Here is a 12,914-nt window from a genome sequence, read left to right on the forward strand (position 1 = left end):
GATGTGTGTCTCTACAGTAATTATGGACAGCTGATAAATAGCCATTTTACAATGGTTTGTAAATGTGCTGATACTGCTATGTATAATCACTCCATACACTACACACTGTATTAATTATTTCTCCCCTATCTTGTTTTCCCCCTTAATTTAGTCTCAAAAATTTCCTTCTACTGTGCAGCTGTTATCATGCAGCTCTCCCAGTGTATTACCTTCTTCATTGCTAGATGAAACATTATTGATGCTTTGTTTTGGCACTTCCTTTGTTAGGAAAAGATGCCTTGCTTGGGACAATTTCAAACGCCATCCATTACAGGTGAAAAACTCACCTGGGATGACAGTGCTGGAATTTCTTTCACCTGCTTCCAGGGAAGGTAAAAAGCAATTCTGCAGAGCTGACAGGACAGGGAGCGAGACCCTCATCAGCATAAATCAGAGAGGCTTTGCTGAACATAAGGTAGTTATTTTTCATTTAAGAAGCTGGCCAAGTGTACTTTCTGCAGCAGTGCTGGAGTGGCATCAAACACTGACCCCAGGCATTCAGGAATGCCCACTGCAATAGGGCTTTTTCTAATTGTTTTGAATGTCTAGGCTTTTATAATATTACATTAAACCTAGTCCTCATGGCAAGAACCACCCACAGGCTGTTACTCTCTGTGACATCCAACAGCTGGAGCCTAGGAGCATCAGTGGACTAAGTGTATTCATCAGATGACTGAGCAAACACATAATTATTTTAATTATTGTTCTGTTTGTTCTCATGTTTATTGTTAGCTCTGCATCTCTAAGTTGTCATATACTTGCCTTTGAACATACTTTCTGGGAAGGGAATGATTTGCATTAGAGCTTCCTGGAGAACTGGCAAAAGTACCTTTAACCAGTATGTTCAGCTATTTGGGATAGCAGGTTTTTTACTTCTTACAGATACTTAACAGATGTGCCAAATTCAAAGATGGGCCATACTGAGGCCGTAGCTCTGAGACCTCTGAGAAAAAGACCTCACTCTTATTTAATTGTACCTAGGCTAAAAGCCGGGCTTAACTGTCAGACCTACAGTCAAACATGTTGGTGCTTTAGCAGTGTAAAGAATTACTGTCTGTAATCTCTGTGTCACCCCCCTATGCCCCTAAAGAACAAAATATGGGACAGCAGGTCAATAAGAAATTGTGATGTGGAGAGGCAAGTTTTGCCTTGAGGTTGAATTAATGCAGTTTCCATATCAAAAAAAACCTTGTGCCAAAATTCTGACACACTTCTAACCCAGAGCCACTTCACAATGGCTTTTTATGGTTTCCAGGTGGCAGTTTCTTTAGAAATTGCTTTTACACCTCCATTAGACCCTTCAACACCCTTGAAGTATTTATTCACTGGGACAAAAATTCTAGTCTCGAAAATTCTCCTCAGTGTGCTTCGGGGCAAAGAGGTTGATTTTGGCAGAGTATCCCCAAAACAAGGGTCTATTGCCAGCACCAGCATGGAAAAGTTCTCACTCTACTAGATTGCTGAAGCTCTGTTCTTGTAAAAAACCCATGATAATCTCATACCATTTTGTTCTTCTTCAGAGCAGAAGTATGTAAACCAGAAATCTAATATGCAAGCCAGAAGAGAGAAATACAGCTCACAGTCACCCAATAAAAATACACAGTGGGACTTCCAGGCCCTCAGCTTCAGTGGTTACAAACTCTGTGGCTTAAAATTACCGTAGAACAAGACTTCACAAATATTCTGTGATGTATCTTTTGACTAATTCCAGTTTCTTTTTCCAGCTTATAGAAATAGTCATAATAAAGCACAACACAGTAGGTCCAGCGTAGCAGCATTGCAGGTGACACACAGCCCTTCCCAAACTCTACTCCTTTTTTTTTTTTTCTTCATTTACTTGGCAAGTAACATTGTTTAATAGAAAGACAAAACTGGATTTTGTATTCCTGGAAATATTTCCATAGCAATTTGTGGGCAGTAATTTTTCACAAGGGATTTTAGTTATTTATAAACTTAGTTATGGAGGCCTGAGAATAAAGGTACTATATGCATACCTCACCCACACATTGCAATGCAGGTATCTGTGGTACAGATTTCTGCTCTACACAGTTCCTTGGCGTTCAAACATTATTAATGCCAATAAGACAAATTGATTAAAGGCTTTCTCTCCTACATTAAAAGGGTGGGTTGGCAGAAAAAGGTGGGAATGGTCCTGTTTTCCATAGTTGCAGTCAGAGTTCCTAAAAAACACAGTTACAGTCCTGTTAATGTAGCGAGTGGAGGGGTGCCGTGTTTGTGCAACTTATTTCACATTTTCTCCATGACCCTCCATCAAGGCTAAAGCACAAAAAGGGAAAGTTCACAATCAATTACCTGAAAATATGAACAGTAGCTCACTGCTGATGAAGGACTTGCTTTACAGTTCATTGACAACATTTCTATCAGGCAGTTCTTGCTTTTACAAATGTGAAGACACTGCATGTTCTCGTACATGTTTAACACCTCATTAGGGGAATGACTCAAATTCCCTGGTGTTTAGCTGTCTTCCCATGACAGATCCTTTGCTCTGACTCAACAACAAGCAGCACAGAAAGGCTTTGCTGTGAGCTGTATCCATACTATTCTGCATTATTTCACCACTGTGTATTCAGTCAGACCACATTTCCACATTAGAAAACAAAATATCTGCTTCAGCACCCTAACAACCTCCTGCATCAACTTTCCCTTTTGATTTTATCCACAGACACTACAGATGGGGATAAAACATTTCTCAGGGCTCTTCGTGATGTTGTGCATTGGCTTTGGTTTGTCCATTCTCACCACCATTGGGGAACACATCGTGTACAGACTTGTCCTGCCACGAATCAAGAAGAAATCCAAGATGAAGTACTGGCTCCATACCAGTCAGGTACGTGTTCTGAAGAGACCCTGTGAAAGTTGTGTGGCTGACTAAGAAAACCTGGACAATAACAAGGTATAAAATGGTCTGAGAGCACTGACAGTTAGCATTTGAATGGTGGCAGTAACTCCTGAAGCTTGAAAAGGCTGACCTAAGGATGGAATGGGAAGCACAGAGGAAATTATTTATATATTCAGTTACAAAGCTCACAGAAGGACCCTTCCATGTGCACTTGTATCATCACATCTCAGCTCTTTTGGATGATGGAAGTAACAGTGTTGTTATCCTGAACTGACAAACCAGAACATTTTATCTCACTGTTAGAGGTTCCCAAACCTGTGAGGCATGCAGGAAATGCTGGGTAACCTCCCTCATTATTCTAGAGAAACTAATGGGACAGAATTGCTCTGGATGTTTGCTTTAAAGGAAGAAGTTACTTCACAGCAAAAGGCACAAAAGGGAAGAACATCCATTGCTTTAAAGCAGCACAGTGGGAGAAATCTTTTAAAACTAATTTAACACCTAGGATTGTTCCCAAACTACTAATCAAACTTTCAGCTTGCCCTTCTTTGGGAACGTACAAGAAAATAAAACTGTTGTAATGACAAAGCACAGACAATTGCTTGTATCCTTCAATGTGCAAAATAATTTATGCTCAAATCCATCAGACAAAGCCCAAATTGTTTACCTATTTGTGGAGCCATTTTTGGTCTTACTTTTACTAATTTATGTTCCTCGTTTTCCTCTAGAGATTACATCGTGCTCTGAACAGTTCATTTATTGAGGAAAAATATCAGCCTAAGAAGAAACGAGTAGAAAAGAGGTAGGAAATTCTCCATGCCTTAAAATACAAACTATAAAAATTACTTTGAAATTAAATACCTTCTGTTTGGATGTATAGTTATGAATCTAATACACATCATAGGTAATAGAATTAAAAAAAAAAATGAAACAAGATAGAAGTGACAAATAAGGGAGGCAAAAATTTATTTTTTCTCGTATTAAATCTAGCAATCTTGTTCTTTCATGATTTTGCATACAGCTAATAAAAAACCTCCCATTCCAAAGAGAGGCTTCACAGCTGAAGTCCACTGCCCTTGGGTTTAGGGAATGAATTACTCCTGAACCAAAGCAGTGGCAGAGCCTTTAGAGAGAAAGAGAGATCAGGCACTCACATGCTGAAACTCCTTCAGCTCTCTTCTTCTGTAGAATGAGAAATAAGAAAGCTGAGGAGGGGCAAATGCAGTCCTTTGAAAAAATATTGTGTCTAACAAGTCCTGTGGGAGAAAAAACTTGGCCTTGTTTTCATAGCTGTGTCTTCTGCAGAGGAGACAATGGGATGTACAGCTTCCAGGAACATAAGGCATTGCATGGGACTGTGCACGTGCTCAGCAACTGGTGCACTTTGTAAGGACACAGACAGCAGCACTGCTTTTCTACAGAGAAGTTCAGGCACAGAGTATAGAATACAAAAGGCCTTTCAGAATGTTACTGGATGGTTGGCCTGACTGAAACCTATAGATATGCTGTGTTTCTTTGATGTTCCTCTGCTAAAGGCAGCAAATATAAAGGAGTAAGCATCTCATAAGTTCCTAAGCTGCCTTTATACACGCAAGTGTCTAAAAATGCCTGCAATTGATCTCCTCTGTTCATTCCTTCATCTTATCAAAGAACACCATGTATGGAACCTCCTTGCACACAACCATTCCTGGCTTTTGATCTGTGAGCATTTGGAGAGGCCATGAGTGTTGCAAAATGTTTCTTCCTGCTGCACCCTCCTTGCTGGGTGGAACAGGAGGAGATGGTGCATAAGCCCCACAGGCAATGGCTTACAAAAAGATTGTGCAAATAATCTTCCAGCTTAGGAGAGTGAAGATGTTCTGCTTTCCAAAGGCTTCTGCCCACACAGCAGTCAGCCCTGAGTCTGTGCATGCACACCCACCCACTGTCCTTGCTCTTCTCAGCATCTCGGGGCTGCTGTTTGCACAGAATTGGGATGAATTTAACTCGACAGACCCACAAGTGGGGTGTCCAGCTTGTCAGGAACACTCATGTGGCAGGGCACAACAGAGAGCTCTCAAATCACATTATCACAGGTCCTTTCATTCCTGCTGGGCACTGAGGAACTCCTAAAAGCAGCAGAGACACAGAAAAGAGGTGGAAAAAATTGGCATCATGCTACTGCTGGTATCCTCATGGAGAAAAATCTGTTGGGTTTTTTAAGGTCATCAAAAACTATAAAATCTGCTCAGCATCAGTAGCCCAATTGTAAATGGTTTTATTAACCTGGTGAAACTGGAGTGCTAACTGTGGTCTCTGGTATTTGTTAAAATCATCTGCCTAGACTTGAGAGTATTCCTATCTTTTATTTTGAAATATGAGAAAATAGCTGATCTGTACAAAAATAAACAACTCTACATGCACATCCCTGCTGGGATTCCCTGAGCTCTCCGGAACATGATCCAGGCAGGGGCTGCTTCTCCTGCCTGAACCCTCCTCTCCTGCCTCTTTTTCAGTACATGTCTTGGAGAACACCCCTGATCGACACCTCCTTGAATAAAATTTCCACTTTCCAAAGTTCCTTTACTGCAGGCAGGTGAGAAAAGTAGCCACTCCTTAACTAGCTGCTTTGAGTAGTCACAACCCTGAAATATCAATCTCCTTCCTTAACCTGCCCATGAGGAGCTCACACCCAGAGGCTGTTTGGATAGCCACAGAAGTGCTCAAGGAGGGAGCAGTTTGAAACACAGCTCCTTCAGAGTTTAAACCTCCCTTTATCACATGAACACACACCAACCTGTCCCAAAGGGAAAGCAGGCAAAAAAGAGAAGCTCCTCTCCCACAACAGCAAACTCTATGTTTCCTTCTGTTCCAGTTGGAGGATGGAGGCCATGGGCTACTCTGTGTTTTGGGAAGGAGCCCTAGGAAATGGCCTGATCTGGGAGGACAGCAAAGGGAAGTCACCCAGAGAGAAGGAGAAGATTCTTTAGAATCAATAGATTATGAAAATATTTCTGCAGGAAAAAAAAATGGAGCATTTGAAAAATTGCCAGATGGGAATTTGTGCCCCAGTTTGACAGCTCCCAAGTCTCTGTGTTGTGTCAGGAAGCTCAGGAATGAACCTGCAAGGCTTGGATAAGAATCGTTGGTGTCCACCCACAGAGCACAAGCAGCTCCCCAACAAGACTTCAAGACTAAGGGACAAAGCTTCCCCCTCCAGCTCTCCTCAGCAGCTCTAGGGAGTCTCTTTCCTTCTCCATGAGAACAAATGCCCGAGACAGGACAGAGTAATAAGACATGAAGGACTAACACTGCAATAAACTTGCACATTGCAACCACAAAAGCTTCCAGAGGCTTTGAAGGACTTAGATTTTCCTAACTTCCAGTTGAGTAATTTCATAACTGAAAGAAAGTTTTGGGGAAGAAGACATTCAGGGTTCTGTTCTAGCCTCTGCTACAGTTAAATGACAAAAATATGGTCATGTACATTAATGGTTTGTGCTTTGCAAGAAAACATAATTCCAGGAATAAAGGAATAATATTTCTATGTAACATGTAACAGCAGTCATATTTTTCCAGTAGGATGGCTCACAGGGGAGGTCTGCACACACAAGAGCAGGCTGTGATGTGGTATTAACTCTCCTCTCTCTGTTCAGGGCCCATGTGGGGAACAGCCAGCATGCGGTGTGGAACACAGCCAACCTGGGCAACTGCCACAGAAAAAAATATATCTGCACCGATGAGGGGCAAAATGAGGTGACAATCTGTCAGCACCAGGATATCCCCCTACCACAGGGGAGGAGAGAGACTCCACCTTCCTTAACCACCAACGGGAAAGCAGAGTCCCTCAACACTGCAAGGACCTCAGTGCTGCAAGAACTGACAGAGCTGGAGAAGCAGATCGAAATCATCAAGCAGGAGCTGCAACTTGCCATGGACAGGAAATCAGAGCTGGAAGAGTATGCACGGACAAATAGAACTGCAGAGCCCTAGGCCAGCATACCTGTGCCATTCCCCTTTTCTCCCTTTCTCCCCTTCCTCTGTAAAATTTGTAACACACTTTTGTAATGCCAGAAAGAGGTGCAAAAATAAACTAGGCAATAAGCTCTTCAGGAGAGCAGAATTGCAGCAGCCCACAGCCACTGCCACCCTACTGAGTTCTCCTCCTTTCACAGCAAGTTTCTTATTCTCCTGGAAAACACCAGCCATTCCCAAGGGACTGGAGAGACAAGGAGCATCCAATGAGAGTTCCTCGTTTCTTCACCTTACAGTACAGTGAGATTAAATTTTTTTAGCCCTTTCTGTGCATTCATTAAAAAAAAAAAAAAAGAAAAGAAAAATATACCAAAAAAAGGTTTAAACTGTTCATTGGCAGTATGTCCCTTTGTTGGTACATTTTTGTTGTATTCTGTGTGGGTCTAGTCTCTGTTCATGTGAAGGCTCCTCACGGATGCCTCTTTACGGCAGGTGCTGTTCTGTGTTGGCAGTCCCTTCCCTCCTGGCACAGGCTCACAAGACAAAGTCCTGGTGGCAGACTCACCACACATCATTCCTCAGCTCTGTCAGCAAATGGAGGTGTGGCTGCTCTAAAGCTGTGGTGAAGAAACTCACCCAGCTTAACACAACTTGGCAAAAACCAATCTACCACTTCTGTCTGCCTGTGAGCCTAGGCTGGGCTTCCACGCCCTCCCAGAGAGAAGCCATGCAAACGCTGCACTGACAGGTGAAGGGACGGATTCACAGTGGCACAGGACAAAGATGGGAAGGGAGAGGGGGCACTATTGTAAATCAGTATTTACCTCAAAAAGTGAAATATTTACTAGTGTGAAACTACTCCCTTAATATTCTCTGTCTTAAGATGACAATAAGGTCCTTTCCCACAGATAAGGTGACTAGAGGGGCTCTGGACCATGATTTATTCAGATTCCAAGGTCCCATCAAAACCAAAAGGAGTCACCAAAACCACCCTGTGGATGAAGAATGAGAATTGTGATTTCAGCGGAAATGTAATGAATGGATCTCTCTCCCTTCTGGGTGATGAGGGGAAGGAAGGGTAAGCTGTTCAACATCTGAATAAACACTGCATCAACCCAACTGACTGTGTTTTTTAAATAGGTTTTCTACCAATTTTTAAAAACCACTTCCCAACACATCTTGTATTACAGAGAAAAAGAAAGTTTGTAATACTGTCTCTTAACTCTGGTCTCCCAGATAAGTCACCAAAGTAACTTTTCCCTCCCTGTTATCTCCTGCCACCTGTAGAAATGCTGCCCAGGATTGTTCTTGTTAGGTGTAGTTCAAATGCTGCAGGCAGATTGAGGAAGACATTCTACCTATTTGCATCTCTAACCTTTGAAAAGCCCTTGTATATGAAAAGCTCTGCATCAGCACTAAAAGCTGATCACAGTGAGACCCAGACTAATTAGCCTCAAGAGCTCTTTGTTCCCTGCTCAGGGCTTGTTCTCTGATTTTCTGTGTCTGCTCCTTCCAATACAGTAACATGGGGAAGAGAAATTAGCACATAAACTAGGGAATCCTGGGATCCACAGGCCTGCACCTTGGTAGGTCTAATAGATCTGGCATGTCCCCACATTCCTGACAAACTTGATGGGCAAGGCACTGAGGTTACTTTTGTTGCCTTCCCTTCCCCTCCCTCCCCACTTTAGATAATCCGATTTCTAGAAAGAGCTTTTTTTTGTGCAGCATCTGGCACCTCACAACCTCCAACATGATTTGTTTAGAATACATGAATAGTGCTCTTTTCATTAAAACACTAGGAAAGAAGTATTTCAGGCCAATTTTGTAAGTATTTTTATCAAGGCTTTTATGTCCTTATCTCTACACATGAGCCCAGAAACATATTATTTAAAAAATTAAAAATGTTAATCATATCTTAAACAAAAATGTTTTGCTTCAGAGCTCCAAACACCAAATCCTTCAACAAATCAGACTTCATTCAAAAGCAAAAATACAAATGAAAAAGTGTCAACCTCCTAATAACTACTATTAAGTAAGTATTATTTCTGGTAGTTGTCTGCAATCTGCAAAATACGGATTGCTCTGAATTAGTGCATCACCAACTGTGCCTTTTCAGAAAAGACTCAACTTATTGCTGCCCAACAAAGACATACTATTTTCTTGCTCAGCCACTGCTCCAGCCTGATCCCCTGGGCCCAAGAGATTGCTGTGGGTTTCTGTGCAAAGGGGAGTAGCACAGGCACATCAATGCCTGCAGACTGTGGCAGAGAGGAGGATCTGCTGTGCCAGAAGGTGCACGGGAGACTGGAGATGAGGTTTTTTCTTTCTTGTCTAAGACACTGTGTTTAGAGAATATTTTAATAAAGAATACCATCACCGCTTTACTTTTTTTACCCCAGTACTTACTAGTCCTGATAAATTTTTAAACTATTTCCATACATTCTGTTTCTCAGTGGTTTAATTAAATGTAATTAAAACCACCGAGAAACTCAGTGACTGGGGACAGACAGAGGGGCTTTGCAGCTCTGCTGGGGCTGCAAAGTTCAGGCTGCTGTTCACAGCTGTAAAAGGAACTCCTGCTGCTGTAGCAAAGCTGTTTGAAGACACAGTTTATTCATGAGCCAGGTCCTGGTGTGATGAAGAAGCACCTGTACCCCAAAATCTACCAGCAGCATTTCCACATCATTCCTTAGGCAATTTGCTGCCAGAACCTGTAATCCCAGGAGCAATTTCCAGGGAAAGGGGAACAGGTTCTACTCATTCCTTCTAACAGCTCTTACACCATGGCATGAACTCTCAGCAGCCCAGATTCCCCTTGGAAAGGCAGGATGCCACCTTCTTCTCACTTTTCAGGATTCCTCATCATTTACAAGACTTTACTCATATATTCTGAATGCTTTCACCAAGATAATGGATAGTGTAAGAGCCTGTGATGAAGTCCTTTTACTTTGTATCTGGTATTTCCTGCAGGGAGGGGATGGGGGAAGGCAGGAGATTCCATGCTTCAGGGAAGGGACACCCATGAGACAAACCTCTGACAGGTGCACCTTCCACGCAAATTAAATTTACAGGGAAAACATTACACCCTAGGAAGAAATGTCACAATCAACAACTTCCCATTTTGATTTTAGGAACAGGCTTCAAATGCTCCAAGCACAGGGACCACTGAGACTCTAAGCCACACCACATCCCTGCCAAAATTCCCAGCAGCCATGACAAAATGGCTGCAGAAATAATGCAGCATCCTGGCCCTCCTGTTGTGTCAGGAATAAACTACTGAGAATAGAGCTCAAGGGACAAAAGTTGTTCTAGCTGAGCATATTTTGAAAGGAGAGGAAGGAAGAGATCAAGTACCTCTAGTGTAGAAGTTTAAAGCTTGTGAGAAATGTTTCCAAGAACTGGACAAAGGATGGGAGAGCAGACAGACAGTACCAGAGGCAGGACAACCAGAAAAAATAAACCAAACAACATCTTCAATAAGAATTTGTATTTTCATCCTTCCAGCTTCCATGTATTCTCTATTAAAGTCTTCAGAGGCGGTTCTATAGCTGAACTAGACAGAACTGCAAGATACCTATTTCTAACAATCTCTCTTCACAAGTTCTCTTCTGACTTTATAATCAAATACCACAAATTGTCATATTAAACCCAGGTGACTGCTGAATTCTCCCTGGCTCCTCTTCACAGGGATAGTCCTGCTTTCCTTTCTGCCTGTTCTAATGTAATTTCTGCATTCCTGCTAAATGTTAACAAAATGACTGTCAGAAAGAAAATTTTTTCAAAACCACAGAGGTACAGAATGTAATTCTCCTTATAAAGATAGCAAATTATTGTGAGTAGCAGCAGAGAAACAGACACATATATACATGCATTCAGCTTAAACCTAATTAGGGGAGGAAAAAAGTTGTAAACTAAAGACCACTCCTCTCACAACAAATTCATGTTGGTAAACGGAATTCAGAGGTGCTTCAAGACAGTTCCCGCATCAGATCTCTGGATTTAGGTTATCAAGACAGGCATTTCTTATAACTGGCACTGACCACTCAGATGAAATTTGGATTATTCTTTCCATTATATACTTATCTACCACAGAGCCACAGCTTCTTGTGTCACAAACTCATGGGCTGTTTCCTATCTCGCCATCCCCCACAGTGGGAAAGACAGAAATTCATGAATCTTTCCAAGAGCCTCTCTCCCCTCACAAGTTCCCTGATTGTTTCTGTTCTCTGGTTCCACGTACAGACGACGTGGGGAAGGTGGAGGAGGGATCACTACTTGTAAAGAGGTGAAAACTGTTTTAACCAGACATAGTTAAAATGGACTCAAAGATCAGAACGGGACGTGGGCAGGAAACCATCACAATTTCCAACGGTGGCCACACGGTGGCACCAACGCACTGAGCTGCAAGTGGAGCCACAGCCCCCATGGACTGTACCTGGAGCAAAGTGTAACACAGCTAAAGAGCAGGCTCAGAACAGACACTGCTAATGAGGTTTTCTGCAGGCACACCACTGCAAAGCTGAGGGCAGCCCATCCCACAGAACACCTTCACCCTCACATGGCTACAGATGTCTCACCTTGAGCTTTTCATTCTGTGTTGTTACTTCCTCAAGATCCTGACGTAGTTCCTCCAGTTCATTAAGGCGATTCCCAGCAAGCTCTTTATTCTCTTCCAGCTCTGCATTCATCTCCTCAAACTGTTGGGATAAACTGCTTGTAAATCCTGCTGTTAATGTGTCTCCTGAGAATGCTAATGAACTATCTGTTCGTGCAGTGAAGCACAGACTGAGCAGTCAGGTAACTTGACCAAGAGAGACAGAGTCTAATTCCACCAGGTGTTTTTTAAGTAGAAACCTCATACACAGACAAAATGGCTTACATAGAGTCATCCAGCTTTGTGGCACAAGATCTAAAAATTTAAGAAAAATTATGTTAAAGAGTTTGTAATATCCCCAATCCCAGTCTCTCCCAAAATGTCTCCCCACAAAGTGTCCTCCCTGAGGCACAAGATGGCGGACACCCCATGGCGTTTCCCGCCACTTTTGCTCCCCCTTCCCATAAACCCCTTCCAGTTTCTTCCTTCCTGCCTCTTCCCGAAACCCCTTCCTCCTGGCAACCAACCCCTTCCACTCCCAAGGTTTTCCCGCCTATACCTTCCCTCTGCCCACCTCCTCTCATGAATTATGCATTACCTTTCCCTCAGACTCCACCCCTTGGGGGAGTTTCCCACCAACATCCACTCCCCCTGGCCCTAACTCCACCCCTTCTGCCTCCTCCTCCAGTTCACACGACCTCACTTCCAGTTCCCACGATTCAAGTCCCGGGAGGGAGCGTGGGAACTGCAGCCTACCCAGTCCCCTGCCTGCCTTCACTGCCGCACCAGTCACCTACACCCCGCATTGTGGGGGGGGTAGGCCTGAAACACAATGGTCCCCCATATCACAGCAAGTGATAAAAGATTCATGTAAAGCCCAAAAAGAATTTGGCAGGGAAAGTGAATTTTTCCAAGGTCTTTTAAAGGCAACATTATCCTCTGCTGAGTATGTACCAGCAGATCTGAGGACTCTCTTTTCATGTTTGATAATACAAGCAGTGTTCTTAGTCTGGGAATCAACATGGAAAAGAGAAATAAGGGATTTGTTGCCAGATCTATGGGCTAATCAGGACACCTCTATAGATACGGATGGGACAATAATATCAGTAGATCACTTGTGCGGGGTAGGAGATTGGGACTCAGGCCCTAAACAAGCAGATAATATTCCGCAGGAAGCATTAAAGTTAAGTACGAAAGCAGCAGAAAAAGCCTTCTTTAAGTTAAAACCTATCGACCCAGTTATTAATTATCTTTGTATTAAGCAGGAACCTTCTGAGTCTTTTGTTAGATTAATTGATAGACTACATAGAGCCATAGACCTACAAGTACCAGATGAGGGGCTCAGGAGGGGGATCATCACAGAAATCGCAAAGCAAAATGCAAATGAAGCCTGCAGAAATGTGATCCTCAGCCTTCCCTTGGACCCTGAGCCCATGTTACAGAATATGCTAGAAGTCTGTGCCA

General features: G+C 42.8%; 1 protein-coding gene across 1 annotated transcript in view; it reads left to right on the forward strand.

Moving 5' to 3' along the window:
- Positions 1–7,244, forward strand: part of GRIN3A (glutamate ionotropic receptor NMDA type subunit 3A) — a 65,745-nt gene extending 58,501 nt beyond the window's left edge. Inside the window, exons 7-9 of the mRNA XM_012577405.5 lie at positions 2,723–2,887; positions 3,628–3,701; positions 6,535–7,244. Of these exons, the coding sequence (XP_012432859.5) occupies positions 2,723–2,887; positions 3,628–3,701; positions 6,535–6,871 (576 nt within the window). The 3' untranslated portion in view covers positions 6,872–7,244. The remainder of the gene's footprint in view (positions 1–2,722; positions 2,888–3,627; positions 3,702–6,534) is intronic.
- Positions 7,245–12,914: the final 5,670 nt, after the last annotated feature.

The sequence above is a fragment of the Taeniopygia guttata genome, chromosome Z (genome assembly GCF_048771995.1).
Source record: "Taeniopygia guttata chromosome Z, bTaeGut7.mat, whole genome shotgun sequence".
NCBI classification, from domain to species: domain Eukaryota; kingdom Metazoa; phylum Chordata; class Aves; order Passeriformes; family Estrildidae; genus Taeniopygia; species Taeniopygia guttata.